The following is an 18716-nucleotide window of genomic DNA, read 5'->3' as shown; positions in this document are numbered from 1 at the left end:
GCTGGATGACTGACTAGCAGATGTGGTGACTGCATGTGTATCCATGTGTGTGGCTTAACCAGGAGAACTCTCCAATATTCTATACTTCACAACTATTTCCCTTATATTTTTAAGTTATACCTCCTGACACTTATATGTTCAGGGATTTCCAGATGGCTCCAACTCACAGAGTACCAAATCCTGTGGGAAAAACAAAAATTACATATTCTCAGACTTTACTCCCCTCTTTTCCGCCTTTTCATTTCCACTTTGAAAAATGTCTTCACTGAGCCTCCATGATCTTGCTTTCTCTTGGTTCTATTCCTACCAACAGATGTCTTCAGAGTTTTACTTGGTGGTTTCTCCTTATGTTCCTCATCTCCAAATATGGTAGTCACCAACTTCTCTGTCTCTCCCTTGTCGTTTTCATCTAACTCCATTCTTGCTGTAATCATCTAGTATCACATCTTCAATATCACCTACTTATTGATGACTCCATATAAATATCTATCCCGGACCAACTTACAGCTCTAGCTGGATGTTTAATGAGCATCTTAAACTTGAAACGTGACTAAAACTTCATTCCAGGGCATTCTGCTTTTTCTTTTCTCTTTCCATATTCCTCCCATGATAAATGCATAGCCTGCTCTCTCACTGTCTTCAGATCTCAAAATAAATGTCATTTTCTCCAGGAGGCCTTCCCAGATCACCCTATACAAAATAACATCACTCCTACCCTCCCAATCCCTGGTTTTACTCCTTATTCTTCTTACCTGGGTTTACACCCCTCCAAAACATTTATTACCAACTGACATGTTATAAATGTATTTGCTAAAATGTATTTATAAATGTTTTCACCTGTTTTTTGCAACAAAAATGTAAGCTCCATGAAAGGGGGGGGTCTTTGTTTCCTGCTCTATTATTAGTGTACAGAGCTGTGCTTGAAAAGTAGTTGGAACTCAAGAAATATTTATAAATCAGTGACTGTATTTGTAAATAATCTCTTCAATGGCTCTATTGATCTAGGCACTACACTTTGTACTCTGCACTAATTTGGGATTGAACTCACGATTTTCAGGAGTTGTATCAGAAAATCATTGTGGAATCACAGAGGTCTGTTCTCTTAGCTCTAAGACTCAGAAGATAACATAGTCCAACTTTTTGTTCCATAGAGTGTGTCTTAAAGAGAAAAAAAATTTTGACTAAGGCTATACAACTAAGAGGCAGAAGCATTATTAAAGACTGGGTTCATGACCCTCCAACCAGTGTTCTCCAATCAAACCTTGTTGCTTTTCCACAGCAGTCCAATTCTTTCAGGATTGTTTTCAAAATAATTTTTAATAAATATTACACACAGATAGAAATAAAGAAAAAACTGATTTTATCAATAAAAATGTCAGACACATAAAACTTGAGGGTAAAAAAAGAATATTTCTGAATACCTGAAACTTAATTGTATTTACAAAATGCCTAGTTAAAAACACAGCAACATCCTACGACACTGAGAAATACAGATTTAAAGTCCTGTAATAAACACGTTTTCAGAGATGGAAGAAACTCCATGCAGGTAGGCTAGTGAGAAATAACATATAATAGAGCAAAATAGCTTAGAAAAATTAAGTAAGTCAATTAAGATATTTCTTAACCCTGATCACACAGATGCTGTAGCAGAAGAAACAAAGTCAGTTAAAACACAGGATATGATTTATGATTTTTTTTGAGAGAGAGAGAGAGCATGTGATGGGGGGGGGCGGTCAGGGAAGGGCAGAGGAAGAGGGAGAGAGACAATCTTAAGCAGGCTCCATGCTCAGTGCAGAGCCCAATGTGGGGCTTAGCCTCATGATCCTGAGATCATGACCTGAGCTGAAATCAAGAGTCAGACACTGAACCGACTGAACCACACAGGCATTCTGGGATCTGATCTATGATTTTAACCCTTAAAGAAGTTTGAGTTCCCTAAGAGGCAGTAAAGCACAGTGGTCAAAATGTACTCCATTGTTTGGATCTGCACCTAACCCTCCCTCCTGATGGGTATAAGAACTTAAGAGAGTTATTTAACTTCTACAGGCCTCAAATTTTGTTTGTAAAATTTGTTGTAAAACAGGGCTGAGTAATAACTATGGCATATAATATCTATAGGAATCAAATTAGATCATAAATATAAATAATCGATATACATGAGGCATTTTTTGAGAGTTCAAAATATTGTAGAATGGTATTAGTACAATTTAACTAACTGCAATATAAAATAATTTCTAAAAGCTCTTAAATACAATGCTTGTGAAAAATAATCTAAAATTTACCAAAATCATGTTGGCGGTTGATCATTTGCAGAGTTTTTCTAACATTTGGGGTACCTTCTAAAACATGAAAAATTTACATTTATCAGCACTATCAATTCTCTATATCGCATGAACTGAAACTAGCTTCTACATAATACTACAATGGAGAGCCGAAAGAGCCTAGTCTGTTTCCCAAAACAATGCTAATTTCAGCACATGGAAATGTACCTCAAAACACTCATGTTGCCATGAAGATTTAAGAAAGAAGACTATAACCCACTTTTGGATTGTTTGAAGGCCCAGAATGAGAACAGAGTGAACACAAAGGTCAGGGAGGTATCAGGGACAGACTGTACAGGGTCAAGTTGCCTACTATTGAATCATCATACCTGAGACTAAGTCTCAAGGACCCATAACTTTGCCACGTACAAACCCTTGGGAACCAACTCACAATCACACACCTACACCAGCAGTTCCTTTTTTTTTTTTTTAAGATTTATGCCTGTGTGTGTGTGTGTGTGTGTGTGTGAAAGAGAGAGAGAGAGAGAGAGAGAGAGAGAAAGAGAGGAGGGGCAGGGAGAGAGAATCTCAAGCAGACTCCACACTGAGCATGGATCCTGATGCAGGGCTCAATCTCACAACCTCAGATCATGACCTGAGCCAAAACCAAGGTCAGTTGCTTAACTGACTGAGCCACCCAGACACCCTGCCAACAGTTTCTTTTGAGCTCCACTATGGCCAGATGGATTCTATAGTCTACACATCTTTTGACATGTCACGTTTAAGGCAATTCCAACTCCTTCATACATTCACTTATATTAATCTTAAGTCACTCACTCACTGAATGCCTACCATGTGCCAGCCACTGGGCTAGACACTGGAGAAATACTCTCTGACCTCCTGGAGCTTACCCACCAGTATGGGAAATGGATAAGAAGAAAATGGTAAGTGAAAAACTCCTTGGATAAGAACTACAAAGAAGAAAAAGCATCAAATATTTCATAATGCCGTATGCTTTTTTTACTTATAATGGATTTTAATTATGCTGCTAGTACTCCAAAACAGCATTATCTTCAACAAAACCAAAGTCCTTTGAGGCAATCACAGAAACTTAGGCAGAATGAAATACAGCCACCAACTAGCTCTAAGCATGACTATCAGTTTATTCCTTTAATACAAAGTGTGTGTTTGTGTGTGTGTGTGTGTGTGTGTGTGTGTGTGTGTGTGTTGGGAATAGATGGGCAAGTAGGGGATGGGCAGCCAAAAGAAAGAAGAAAAGAAAGAAGGGAAAGTAAGAAGAGCTAAAATTCTTATATCAATTAAGAAGGTCATTTTGCGCAATCCTTCAGACTTCATATTTTCTAGACTGGTACCGTTTGCTGCTCTGAATAATTAGTGACCATTTGCATATTAATATATAGATATTGCAATCCTATATTTACCCCTTTCCTGTAGTTCAGCTATTTAAAAATGTACTCTCTAGTTTTTGTTCTGGTAGAACATATTTTTAACATTTTATTTGCAGGGTTAAAAGATATAATTCTTCCTCCCCAATTCATGTTCATGTATCTTTTCCATTATATTTTCACCCGGTTACCTACCATGTAAGAAAGTAAAAGATTTAAAATAGAAGCACTGAACTGGCACAATGTAAATACTTCCTTGACTTCGGTGCCCATTTTTGAAATTGAAAGTCTTGGGTCATTCCTGCCTGACTTAGATTAAACGTCCACACCTTATTTCTATCACTTCCAAAAGTGCTAGGGGAAAAAAATGCAATAACCTTTTTTTAGAAAATCTCTCCTTCCAAGATTGGGGTGCTCTCAAAAGAGCCACAAACTCTGAAATAAAGTTACCTTTCCCACCTCCAGTCAATGCTTCTAAACAATGAATGTGAACATACACTTAAAAAATTCCATCTGGACACAACCCTTACCTGCATCTCTTGACAAAAGGAAGCCAATGGCCCAAAGAGAATCTGACATTGCTCGTCAGCAGTGTATGTCATCCCTGGCAACTTGGAGGGAATCATCACGGAATTGACACTCTGGGGGTTTGTCTGTAGCAAGCAGTTACTGGCCTTTGACCTGGCAAAATGCAGATATGTGTTAAAATTGTGAATTTCAAGTAAAAACTTGTTATAATTAGCATAGCAACAGGAAACATTTTTATAATGTTAAAAATATGTTCTTACTTTGCTTTATAAGTTATACTGAATATCCATAGAAATCATCCCCTATATGAGAATCATTTAGGTACAACTATGTAAGATAATCCTAATAATATTAATATTCAAGTAAACAGAATGTTTTGGATTATAAAGGTCTTTCATAGGGATTAATTCAGCTAATCTACATAACACGGTAAAGTGATTATTATTATACACACTTATAAGATGAAGAAGCTCAGACTAGGAGCAAAACTTGCCCAAAAATAATGTGTAAAGGTAAGAAATCAATTATATTTGGGGGCTGAGAGAATATATGGAAGGCTCTGTCAAGTGAGTATTAACAGTACCGATATTTTAGTACTTGACATTGTAATACAACTTCCATTTACAAGGTGACATTTAATTTTATCATGCATCTGATCCTTGTGAAGTCAGCCATACAAAATCACGCATGTTCCTTAGGAACTACTCAAGGGTTACTGTTGCAGTGAGGTGGTGAGATTCGATATTACAGGTTCTGCATACTGTTCTCTACACCATTCACAGAATGTGCTGCACATAGCTCACACCAGAGTTATGGTATGGTAGAAAACATTGTATTTTGGTGGATTTTAATATTCACTGAACAGAAAAAATAGGCTTGCCAACTGAAATCGTATGGAAACCTGAATAAAATTTATCTGCATAGTGAACTTAGCTAGCTAGGTGCTCCTCTCTACATTTGTGAGACTTGTGCATACTTGAAGCATCTCTCACTCACTTTGTATGTCACGTACTATTTCAGCTGCTCCTTTAATACCAAAGGGATAAGTAAATAACAAGGGCTTTAAAATGAAAAATAAAACAATAATCATATTTTTCATTTCTTTTTCCAACCAGAGAGACACTGCTTCCGCTGTTGAAAGTGGGAAAGATGAGAATGAGGACTATTATAATGGTGACAATGATGTATTAATGAAAAAAATTCAGAGTTTAGAAGTATCACAATGGAAGAGTGGAGCTTTTGTTAAAGAGGTTCTTTGTGATAACAGATGTGCTGAGTGATGAGCAATGAGAATGTTTCCACAGGGAAATTTTGAAGAGGCAATTAAATACTGTGACAGATAATTTTCCTATCTTACAAATCATCTTGCTCATTCTTTCATAAGAAAATGTGGAAACTAAGAAGCAGATGGGTTAAATAATATGTTCCAAATCACACTATGAGTCAGTGGGAGAGCCAGCATTGGAACCGACTGCCTTGATCCTTAATCTGGTGTCTTCTCCACTCTACCGTGCTACCTTCCTTGGTTGGTAGCAGAAGCAGGCACAGGTAAAAATTGACAATACAACAATAGTAAATGACCTCGGTACCTTAGAAATCTTTCCAAATCTTCCTTGCTACATCGGGACCATGAAACATCACCAAGATTTTGTCCTTTAATCCATTCACCAGACATGATATGAAGACCATCAGCACATGATGGGTGGTCATTGTCATGATTAATGCCCATGCTGATTCAGAATATAATTAAAATAAAAAATTACATTAGATAAGTATATTTTAACTTTTTATAATGGCAATAAAATAACAGATAAATATTTAAAATAATGGGAGATGAATTAGTTTTAAAGGTCAAAAATAAAAGCAGTTTTCAGATTGATTTATTTTTTAAAATTTTGTTATTTTTGTTAAACGTAAATATTTTTATTTAGTAAAAAACATTTTCCCAATCTATGTGGTAAATAACATATTTAGTCACTTCTATCAAAATGATCTGTAGATAAATTTTTCACAGAGTAGTATATATGAAACACATAGAAATAGTTAAGTTTCTATTCAACCATACAAAATTCTTGTTCTTGCCTGGAGATCCTTTATTCATACCTTCTATCAAATCTGAAACCACATTAAAACTATTATTTTTCCCATTTGCTTCATTAGACTGCCTTCTTCCACTCATCATATAACACAAACTGTCCCTGGGAAACCTTCCCATTCCTGACCATCTTTATTTTTTCTAGTGAATCTTGAAGCTGTTGCTTTAAGTTGAAACTCTATTTAAAAATCTGACTTATCTCCAAATGGATGTACTAGGAGAATGTTAAATTCAATATGTGGAAAAACTGCTCTCACTATTTTCTCTTTCAAACCTCTACTTCCTCCTATATTCTCTTTTTCTTTCACTCTCTTCTTTGTTCCTTTGCTGGCTACCCAATCTGCCAAATCAAGAATCTTCAGGTCATTTATCCCTTCTCTCAGATCATCATCCCCCAGGCTATTTTATTTACTCCGTGTGAGAGGGCAAGTCCTGCCAGTTCTACTTCCCAAATATTTCTCTCATCTGTCACCTCCTTTCAATTCCTTTGTTACTATTAAAAAGGATTATAAAGTATTTAGTCTCAACAATTATTATGGCGTTATTGGGTTCCGGGGCTCTAATCTTTACCAACATTCTCTCTTTTTCTTCTACTCTGCCCCAGTGAAGTTAATTTAAAACACAACTCACTGCCATTACCTTCCCCATTTCATCTATGGCACTTCCCAGCTCTCTAACATAGTACAAAGTCTCTTTATCTTCTTCCAAATCCTTTACTGCATTTTCTTTTCAGTAAATGAGTTCTAGTGTCCCAAACAGTATGTTCTTCCTTATTCTTTTGCAATTGATTATCATTTAGCATTTTCTGTGTGTCACACACCATACAAATAGGTTTATAAGCTTGAATTAAAGACTCTATGAGGTAGGGACTATTAAAACCCCATTTTTGCTGATGAGAAATAACTTTCCCAAGGTTCTACAGTGAGAGAGTGGAAAGTGGTGATGTCTGTAGCTAGGTGGCTGGCTCTAGAATCATGTGACTGGCCATGACACATTTGGCATCTACGAATTCCATTCCCTCTCCTGCCCTGTCCAAAGTGTCTCTCCTTCAATGTCTTTGCCTGGATAAATTCTACTTCATCTTCAAGGATATTGTCAATTACCTTCATGAGGTTTTCTTTCACTAACTTCCATCTTATGTATGTGTACTCTGTCCTACCATCGGATTCTGCAGACAACACTGTTACAGCATTTTCTACATTGCATTATCCATTCTAACTTCTGGTTAATGCTGCAACATCTTGAGGGTAGGAACTTGCTCATCTCTCTAAGATCACGGCATACTGGAATCATTCTCTATAAACCATACTTAAATGCTGAATCAAGTCACCATGTAGAACCACTTCTATTGCAGGAAAACGTTCATATAATCCACACTGAATTCTCATAGTGAAGGTTAATAGTGAAAACACAGGAGGAGGAAAGGTTTGATTTTGTACAGGCCAAGTTTGAAATGATGGCAGGATAGTCAAGGGTTCCCTTTTCTCATTCTGTATGATCTAGATAATAAAATAGTCCTTCAAAATAAAAATAACAAATAGCTAAAATATCTATATTTTAAAATGTTAATAGAATTGTGGAAGTTGCTAAGGGAAATCACAACTAGACTACGTATGTGTTCTCAAATCAAAATAAAAATTTTCATGATGATCAAATTACTTTTTCATTGAGATAAATTAAAACTTTGAATCAAAATTGTTATATTTAACATCCTTTTGAAAGAAGAAAATGATATGGCAGGAATAAGTAATTAGCTTCTGAGTTAAAAATAATGAATGAGGAAATCACTGTTTGCTAACTTTTGAGACTCCAAAAATTCTGGTCTAAATAAAACTGAAAATATATGACGGAATATCATTTTCCATATTTTCATGTTAGAAAAATTCAGCTCTATGTTGAATCATATTTTTCACTCACTCCTACTCTAATTAATGTCTTTAAGGTCTGTATCAACACACATTAATAGGATGACTGACAGATTAGGAAGATAAATGTTTTTCATACTTTAATGATAAAGAGGAAAAGTAAGAGGTGATGTGGAGTAGGTATGGACCCATTTAGTTACTGGGAAGTACAGTGAAAGATGTTGAAGTTGAAAGAGATGTGAATTCTGTATCTCCCGTCCCTTATTCATGGGACTAAAGACAAGTAAATAATAATAAAGAAATGTGCCTCGGTTTCCTCATTTATGAAATATACTTTCCCAACTGGTTGTTAGGAAAATTACATGAGGATGATGTAAAATGCCTGCACAGTGCCTGGAATATAGTAGGAACCCATAATGATTCTTTTAATGGGGGCAAGAAATCAGAGAAACCTCATCATTCTAACTTGTCAAAAAGCACAAAAAGATAAACATCATTATGTGAAATTTGCTGTATTTGTAGAAGTTGCTTTGGAGGAAGTTGTGGACTTTAAGGAAAAACCAAGTAAAGAATAACGGCAAGAATTTACTTTGCTTTGATGTTAAATTAAGAAAAGAAATTGCAGGGGTGCCTGGGTGGCTAAGTCGGTTAAGCATCTGCCTTCAGCTCAGGTTGTGATCCCAGGGTCCTGGGATCGAGCCCTGTGTCAGGCTCTCTGCTCAGCCTGCTTCTCCCTCTCCCTCTGCCTGACACTCTGCCTACTTGTGCTCTCTCTCTCTGTCAAATAAATAAATAAAATCTTAAAAAAAAAGAAATTGCAAATAAGGCAGAATCTCACAAATTGAATAAAATGCCTTAATGCATTTCTAACTGTATGGTTTGGACGCAGTCCTTGCCAGGATCACTGTCTCACCTCCACGAGGGAGGAATTCAGGCAGCAACACACGTTGCTGGGTGACCCTGTTTTATCAACAGCCACTTGCCCTGTGGAACATGCTCAGCTCTTCCATCTGTGGTGGTACAGTCAAACCATACACAAATGCTATTACTTCTGAAAGCAACTGGTCTTTTTCAGAAACAATAAAACTTCTTAAATAATACGTCCATTTGAGAGAAGAGGTTTTGTTTCCAAGATTTAGCAATTTGGAGATTTTCCCAAAGTAGTGTAATGTGATTTTCCAAATTGGGAAGATTACAACTTCTCATCCAGATGATCATTTTCCTTTTGGGATCCTGATTCTCATGTAAGAAATTAGCTCTAGCCATGGAGAGATCTGATGATTCAAGCATTGTTTACCATTAGTTCAATTTTCCTAAAGCTATTTAACTTGTAACAGAAAAGATTATCATTAAATTGGGATGGGGCTTTTTTTTTTCTTTCAACCACACATCTGGAACTATCAGGAAACATAGCTTAGTTCTGATTCTACAGATTTAAAATAAAACAAACTGTGAACCTTTATCTGCACCAGTCACTGTATTAATCATTAACAATGATGATATCACTTGATCCTCACAATATCCCCATCATGTTTCTATTATCATGACTTCTATTCTATACATGAGGAATGGGCAGAGGTTAATGGTGGAGTTGGGACTCAGCCAGGCAGTCCGAAGGTCAAGCAGAGAGATCTCTAAACAACCAAACCAGAGTGGATCAAAACTCTCCACTTATGCATATGATTTTTTTGTTGTTGTTTCCTGAATAATTTTAAATGTCTCCTCTCTGATAGCAGAAATACACCTCCAAATATATAGTTCTAAAACCAAGTGCCATGCATTGTATGGAAAACATTCTTGAAGTAAGACATTAGCAACACCTCTCCTCATACTGTGCAACTGAGCTACATTTTAATAATCTCAGTTTAAATTCATTTTGACAAAGAGCCTTGGGCAAATAAACTCTCCACTAACATTGTACATGGTTGTCAAGTCAACTGAAAAAATATTTTTATCTTATAAAACTTCTCAACTTGTTTAAAAGTCAGTGCCAGGAAGTTTTGTGATATCCTGCGGAAAGCTGGAGAAACATTTGGATTTTGAAGATGGTCCCTTTTGATGTTTAAAGAGTTAGAGAGGAGAACATTTATGAATTCACTCACAAATTTTGCATAATTCGGAAAGGATCAGATTTGTAAACAGTAGTTCTTTGGAAGAGTAAACTTTTTTGTGCTAAATATATTAAATATTTTGTCATGATGTATTATTTCCCACTAAAAGCCATATATTATATGGAAAATTTTCTTTTAATAAAAGAAACAAACTGTCACAATGTCTAAGTGGAAGTGTACTATGTTTCCATGAAATGACAATTTCATACAATGCTGTGGCTGCATCTGATATGATGTAAGTTCACTGCTCATGGGAAAAAAATCAAAATATGTTTATTACTTTTTAGATTTTAAGTAATTTTAATCATTTAAATTTCAGTTTTCATAAAACAATTAAATATGAACCTCTATTGGAAGTCAAAAGGCAAGGCAAAGCAAGTCAGCCACGGTGTCAAAAATTAAAAAAAAAAAAAAAAGTAGAGGTACCAAAAGTGAGATTCCTTTCAACTTTGCTGTACATTATAAGACAGGTTTATCTAGGAACTGAACAAACACTTGTTGAGAATGCACTGTGTGCTGGGTGCTGCACTGAGCTGGGGTCATAAAAATTAGGAAGATCCAGTTCCTACCCTCAAGGAGTTTATCATCTACTGGGGTTAGGACACACTATTCTTTGCTCTTAGGAAGAGATCCCATACCTGGATTCTATTAGTTCTGTATTCCTTAAAGCTCTCCCACCTATCCGGCCCTTTCCACAGCTAGTTCTATCAGCCAGGACAAGTGTTAATTCTCCTCACTTCTGGACTCTTGTAACGTCTGTCTCACTGGCCTCGTGCCTGTTAACTTTTTGCTTTATTAAACCATGCTTTAATTACTTTAGCTTGTTATGAATACATTAATACAAAAAACTAGTTTCCTAGACAATTTTTTTTTTTTTTTTTTTTTTTAGAGAGAGAGAATGGGAGGGTAGAAGGAGACGGAGACAGAATCTCAAGGAGACTCCCTGCTGAGTGCTGAGTGCTGAGCCCGAGGAAGGGCTCAATCTCATGACCCTGAGATCACGACCCTAGCTGAAACCAAGAGTTGGATGCCGAGCTGAGCCACCCAGGTGCCACCCCACCTTGCAAAATATTTCAATATTCCTTGACAAGCAGTGATACTGAAAATGTGAATAATGAACCATGTACATCAAAATCCTAGGGCGTGCTGATGTTGGGTTAGTTAAAATGCAGAGTCCTGGGTCCTGCCACAGTGGATTGTAAGAGACTTATCTAGAGATAAAGCCTAAGAAACTATATTTTAACTTGTTTTCTGATGATGCTTACTCAAAATTTGTAAGAAGCCATGATCTATAGGACAAAAACCCAAGCTTTTATCTTATTTTTCAAGTGATCTGTAAACTGACTTCAACCTAATTTTTATTGGAACAGTTAATTCTGCCTGTCCTTTTGCACAATCCCTTCCTATCAAAATGCTTGCCCTGGATTATCTATATTTACAAATGCAACCCAAATTTTAAGACCTTATTCCTATATAAAGGACTCTTCAGTAAATTTTAGCATTTATTTCCCATGATTGTTAACTTTGGTGGCTTTCCAATATATGGCAGGTATACATATCAGAACTACCTTCTTTTTCTGGCAAATTTTAAGTAATACATATAAACTCTCACCATCTAGAATTTAAGTGTTTGGACAATAAGAATTCTTGACATTAAATAAATGTCTACAGACTTACCAACTGATAGAGAATCATAGAAGCAACTAAATATTCTGTAAATTTGACAGCAAGTTGAAACTAACGTGGCCTCTTCCTGACTTAGAGAAATTATAAGCCTGAAAAGTCTGTAGATGATCTGCTCAAGAAGGGTTGCTTGCCTGACTCTGGACCACACATTTGCCAAGATACATTAGAGAAATGCAAACAGAAAGCCAATTCTTATAAGACCATTCATTAGCTGGGTGATTTTTTCCCCTCTTCCACCTACTCACTCTGACATCCAAACCTACATTTGGAGAGAGTCTGTTGCGGGAATGCTGCCACATCTATACTGGCTGAAGTCCCATTATGATTATTAACTTGGACAAACTACTTATTACTCTGACTGGTATCATTGTCTAAATAAAGTATCAAATGCAAAAGCTGTGTTAGTGGTCTATAAGGGTCTCCATAATAAGCTCACTTCCCACCAATCCAGTAAGAATTCTGAAGGATATGAAATCAGTTCCTTGAATGAAGAGAGACATATATGGCCAATGGAAATTGAAGATCTCCTTTTTACATTAAAGCATTCCATAAAAACAAATACACTACTACTAATTATTATTATTATTCATGCTCTCTGTATTATGTGCCAACCACTATGCCATGCAATTAAAGCATGAACAATCGAACAATGAACCTTGAAAGGAAAACTTATCCAAATTGTAGGGATGAAGAAAATTAATACAGACACATTGACTTACCTCAAGTTTATTCACTGAGTAGCTGGCATGACAAGAATTCAAGCCCAAGTCTATTGCTCTAATATGTTTTCCCTAGGACCTGCCCACTGAGTAGTTTCTAACCTTAACCAAGGCATGTGTGCCTCAGGAAGATACTTGTGACTTCTGCTATAGGGAATCCTAAAGAGTACAATGTGGTAAAAGAGTACAATGTAGTTACATGTGGCCATTAACAATTTTAGTGGGTCAAGAAACATTAATTAAAGAATAATTAAATTTGAACATTTTAAGGAGCAATGGATTTCTAGGGGTAAGTAAGGGTATATTTATTTATTTTTTTTACTGTTACAGCAACTTGTTATTAGCTACTGTATTCCCATCCTAATAGCCCTAGATTATGACATAATGCCTTTATCTTCATTTCTCATTTACTTTTTCCTGTTTGTCTACTGACCTTTAGAATATATCTTCTTTCTTATAGTAGATGAAAATCAAAATTTTTACTCCCTTCTGAAAAGTACTCTTCTGGCAAACTGAGAGAGATTAGGTAAATTTAGGTTTGACAGCGTGTCTCCTGGGGCATATGCTAGCTTCTTATTGAATTAGCAGAATTTTAGATTAAATAATTTAACTAGCTAAAGTGCTGGATTTGACCCTTCCAAGTCCATGACTTCAGAACTCACATGAAATGTGGATAAGCCTGTACCCAGACTTCAAGGTAGATTCATCATAACTGATACATAATGTAAGTATTGCATTTCCTAATAGTTAATTTTATATAAGAATACAAAATATCATCAGGTACCAAAAATATCTTGCCATATTTATATTTATATAGTTATAAAACACATTTTTTTGGAGTCACAATAACTTTTACTTATTTCTATGCTTGAAATGCATTATTTAGAAGTTCTTTTTCACTTTTCTAAGAACTCTGTTATCATTGACTTAGAATAAGAATCTCTCATTGATGGGGGGCCTGGATGGTGCAGTTGGTCAAGCAGCTGATCCTGGTTTCGGCTCAGGTCCTGATCAGGGTCATGAGATTGAGCCCATGCTTAGCATGGAGGCTGCTTGAATCTCTCTCTCCCTCTTCCTCTGCCCTTCCCCACCCCCCTGGCACTCTCTCTCTCTCAAATAAATAAGTCTTAAAAAAAAAAGAATCATCTCTCATTGCAAATGACACAAATGGTCATCTGGCCCACTCAGTCATTTAGTGTCAGAATCCATTTTACATTAACCAGGTCATTGTTAACCAAAACTACACATTTTTTTTCTCTCAGTTAAGGCAACTGCATTCCTTGACCCAAACTAAATCCTTATTTCTACTTCTGGAACTCAACTATCCTCTACTTTGAATTTCAAGACGACTGCCCAAGAGATGAGCATTTGTACAACAAATTAGTGCCTATAATGTACAATGCACTCAACATTGTGCTGTGGGAGAAAAAAAAATGTATCAGACAGTAAGTCTGTTTTCATAGAGACTGCTGTTCAGTAAGATATGTGTGTAGTGGTTTGTAAATATCAGTATATATTAGAAATTAAGTGGTATTTATAATAAACAGTACAAAGGAGCTAAAAAAGGAAATATATTTCCAGCCAGACTTTTAGGTCTAATTTCAGAAAAGTGATAGCCTTTGCCTTGGCCATTAACAGATAATTAAAATTGCAAGAGATATAAATCAGTGGGACTAGGAGTTGAAATAAGAAAAAAGCATTAAGAAAGACAAAGTTTGAAAATTATGGATTGTTTGCATTCATGAAATAGAGAAGTGGATTATACAGTGAGAAAGGTAGACAGGAACCACTATAAAACTCATGAATCTAAGGCTAAGTAATTTGGAGTTCACTTGGGGTGCCTGGGTGGCTCAGTCGTTAAATGTCTGCCTTCGGCTCAGGTCATGATCCCAAGGTCCTGGGATCGAGCCCCACATCGGGCTCCCTGCTGAGCGGGGAGCCTGCTTCTCCTTCTCCCTCTGCCTGCTGCTTTCCCTGCTTGTACACTCTCTCTCTCTGTCAAAAATAAATAAAATCTTAAAAAAAAAAAACCTGGAGTTCACTTATTAGGAGGAAAAGGGCAATAAAGATTTCTGAACTAATGGGTGAGACAGATCCAAAAGATAAAGTGTTACAGCGTAAAGACCAAAGAAGCAGGTATTGCAATAGTCCAAGCCTGGAAGAATGACAGAAGTAACAGACCGATGGGATGGGGGCATGGGTTAGCCTGGTGATGGGTATTAAGGAGGGTACATTCTGCATGGAGCACTGGGTGTTATACGCAAACAATGAATCATGGAACACTGCATCAAAAACTAATGATGTAATGTATGAGGATTAACATAACATAATAAAAGAATAAATAAAAATTAAAAAAAGAAAAAAGAAAAATGAGTAAAATTTGGCAACGGATTACGAGAGGAATTAAGGGGAGAAAGAGTTAAAGATGTTTCAGATGTCTCAACTGAAGAACTGACAGCTGATGCCAGTAACAGAAATGCAGATATCTGAAGAAGCAGGTCTGGTCCTACCCTTGGTTCTATTCCAGGCACAATTTCCAGCAGATTATGTAAGCAAATGTCATTGATTTCAAAGGCTTGTTAGGTCACAAGACATCTGCATTCTTGGTATGCTAGCAATACTTAAAACTTTAGCAGGTGTCCCAAATATTTATTGCCTTCAAGGAGCTAACTTTGCATATTTATTGCCTCATTATCCTCCCAGTTCTGAACAAACTCCTGAATTGCCAACTTAGTGGAAAAGCCGGGGCTCCACGCCAAAGTTCAGTTAATATAGACCAGTCTTTTCCCCTGGTTCAACAAGTAAAACAAAACCCAAAAATACATAAGCATTTTTTTGGCCATATCAAAAAATGTTCTGTGTTTTTATAATGACGTGATTTATAATTTCCCCTCACGTATGTAATTTTATCCACTTATGTATTAGATTGCAAAGTGGGCAATCTAATTACCATATGAAAGTCTTCATCAGTAAATAAATTATATATGCTTAATGCACTTTCTTTTAACTTATCAAAATACAGGACTCTGCTAGAGCTTTTTTATTTTCTTGACACTGTTACAAGTATAAGTCATCATAAATGTGCTAAAATCAAATTACAAAACTGTGTCATATACCAATCTCAAGACAGTTTTGTCCACAACTTTAGGACCCTTGGACTATTTCAAAATATAACATACCTTAAAAGGGCATTTTCTATGTATAGGAAAAGAAAGTACTGAGCCACCAGATGCTAATCGCCAAAAAATAAGTATTGCTTTATTAATGTAAAACAATGACCATTCTCGTCTTTAGGATCACTTTTATTGGCTGCCTGTTTTTTAAGTAATGGGCCCAACTTTAGCTACTCAGAAAAACGTGAGATGTTCAACTATTCTAGTAAGCAGGGAAACACAAATACAAATTAAATTATAATTTAAAACATGTTATACTCAAAGCTGGCAAAAGGAGCTGAAAGTGTAGGCACAAGCAAGTCCTCTAAATTTGGAAAACTATTGCCCACATGGCCTCCAAAAATAGTGCGCCACTTTATACTCCTCTCAGAATGTATAAGAATATTTGTTTCCCCACACATTCCAATGCTTTATACTCACACTGTTATCAAAATATCATTTAATAGCTCTTTATTGAGCACATACGAAGAGTGTTAGACAATGTTAAATAACAACAGCCACAAAAAAGAACAAAAACAAAAACAAAACAAAACAAAACAAGACACAGCCCCTGTCCTCAGGAACCACAATCTAATTAGACACTGAGAGACCAAATAATGATACAAATAATGTAGACCTACAACAGTGAAAAAATTAGGAATGAAAACTACAGAGAGCCTATGAGAACATATGTTAAGAGATTTAACTATCCCATAGAGTACTTTTGTGACAAAATGATCTGAAAGAAAGTAAGAAAAAATGGGGAGGAAGGCAGGAGGAGTTTTCCTGCCAAGGGAAGGAAATGGTCCTTACAGTGGAAGTAAATATGGATAAGATTTATGTAATCTGATAGGCAAAAGGAGAATTGCTGTGGTCTGAACTGGCATTCTATGAATGATGCTAAGTTTTGTGTTTGTTTGTTTTGTTTTGTTTTAAATAAAAGCCATGGATAGACCTCCATGAGCTGTGTGATGCCATTTTTTTCTAATGGGGCTTTTGTCATTTTTTGTATTGATATGTATGAGCTCTATTTATACTAAGGAAAATATTACTTTGTCATGTATCTTGCAAATACTCTCACTGATTGTGATTTATCTTCTGACCATTATATTTCTTCCCTTGCAATGATATTTGAGTTGTTAATTTTATGTGACTTTTCCTTAAATATTTCTAGATTTTGTATCTAGAATGACAGACATTCCCTAAAGACAGAAACAAAGCTAACAAAACAAAAAATGTCAATGTACACAATCATTTTGGTGTGTTCTAATGTAATATATAAGGTATAGAACCAGATTCCTGTTGTATTTGTATACATTTTTTTTTTTTTTTGAGAAAGAGAGTGCAAGTGTTTGTGGGGAGGTGGGAAAGGCAGAGAGGCAGAGGGAGAGAGATAATCTTAAGCAGGCTCCATGCCCAGCGTGGAACCCAATGGGGGACTCAATTTCATGACCCTGAGATCATGACCTGAGCTGAAATCAAGAGCTGGACACTTCACCAATTGAGCCACCCAGACACCCCAGATTCCTGTTATTTTTTTGGCTGAATGATTCATTTCTTTCTACTGATTATAAGTGCAGCTTTTATTATATGCTACATTTCTACATCTTTTCCTTCTTGTAAGTTTACTTTTTTTACTCTCTCTTTCATTGACCTATTTCTTTATTCAAGCACCAACACAAACTGCTTTATCTATTATGAAATGTATTAGTATCTGATAGAGTTCACCCTTCTCCTCCCCACTGTTTTTTCTTTTTTAACAACAAATTTCTTATGTTGATTTTTCCACATGGGATATATAACTGATATGTCTAATTAAAAAAAAAGGAAAGAAAATTATATTGGCATTTTTGGGCAGGTCATAATAAATTTATATAGAGATAATTGTCATTTTATAATATTGACTGTTCCTATCCCAAACCCGAAAATGTCTTTCCATTTATTTAAACCACTTTTATGACTCTGTGTGGATAAAAATTCTTTTTGTAAGTCTTGTACATTCCTTTGTATTTTCCTAGGTATTTTATCTTTTTTTAATTTTTATTTTATCTTTTGCTATCTTCAATATAATTGGAATTTTACTATACTTTTGAAATTGGTCTTGATTTCTGTTAGGGAAAGAGTCCCACATTATTCTCCTCATCTTTCTCTATCTGTGCCTCTATTGGCATCTCTTCGTTCTCCAATTAAGTTTTGGTTATTTTATCTATTTGTACTTAAATACAAATTTTGAAAACATTTGCCAACCACAATATAAGAAGCTATGGTGGTCTATTTATTGGAATTTCCATGAATCTCTAAATCATTTACAGAATTGACATCTGAAGAGAATAAATTTATCCATAAACATGGTATATTTTCACTGACACATTCAAAAAAATTTAATAATACTTTTTGTTGGATTCATTCCTATGTACTTGGTGTTTTCTATTGCTACAGTAAATAGTATTCTCTTTGTTAATGGCATTTTGTATTTTTGTGCTGACCACTGATTTTGGTGTATTTATCTTATATTTAATAATCTTACTAAATTCATAAATTAATTCCATACTTTACTTCTATATTACATCATGTTTTTATAGGGAGTCACACCATTTGCAAATTAAAGTAGGTATGTTTCTCCCATTTTCATCTCTACAGCTCTTATTTATTTTTCTGCCATGCTTTGTTTGTGTCTCCAGTACATATTCAGATGTAGTAAGATCCTTGTGATTTTCTCAATTTTGTAGAAATGTTTCTAATATGTCACAATTAAGAATGATGTTTCCCAGGGGCGCCTGGGTGGCTCAGTTTGTTAAGTGTCCGACTCTTGATTTCAGCTCAGGTGTTTATCTCAGGGTTGTGAATTCAAGCCCTGTGTCGGGCTCCATACTGGGCTTGGTGCCTACTGAAA

The 18716-nt window shown here is 35.7% G+C and overlaps 1 protein-coding gene across 1 annotated transcript in view; it reads right to left on the bottom strand.

The window, feature by feature from the left end:
• The window catches only part of ADAMTS19 (ADAM metallopeptidase with thrombospondin type 1 motif 19), a 250726-nt gene that overhangs the window by 109613 nt on the left and 122397 nt on the right, over window positions 1–18716 (bottom strand). Inside the window, exons 9-10 of the mRNA XM_028103681.2 lie at window positions 5785–5925; window positions 4198–4348 (exon numbers count right to left, since the gene is read on the bottom strand). Of these exons, the coding sequence (XP_027959482.1) occupies window positions 4198–4348; window positions 5785–5925 (292 nt within the window). The remainder of the gene's footprint in view (window positions 1–4197; window positions 4349–5784; window positions 5926–18716) is intronic.

Source organism: Eumetopias jubatus, unplaced genomic scaffold, assembly GCF_037043125.1.
Source record: "Eumetopias jubatus isolate StellerSeaLion01/CBP00866 unplaced genomic scaffold, mEumJub1_p1.0 scaffold_5, whole genome shotgun sequence".
Classification (NCBI taxonomy): Eukaryota; Metazoa; Chordata; class Mammalia; order Carnivora; family Otariidae; genus Eumetopias; species Eumetopias jubatus.
Note: the sequence above shows the minus strand (reverse complement) of the source record. Positions and strands in the feature narration are given on the sequence as shown.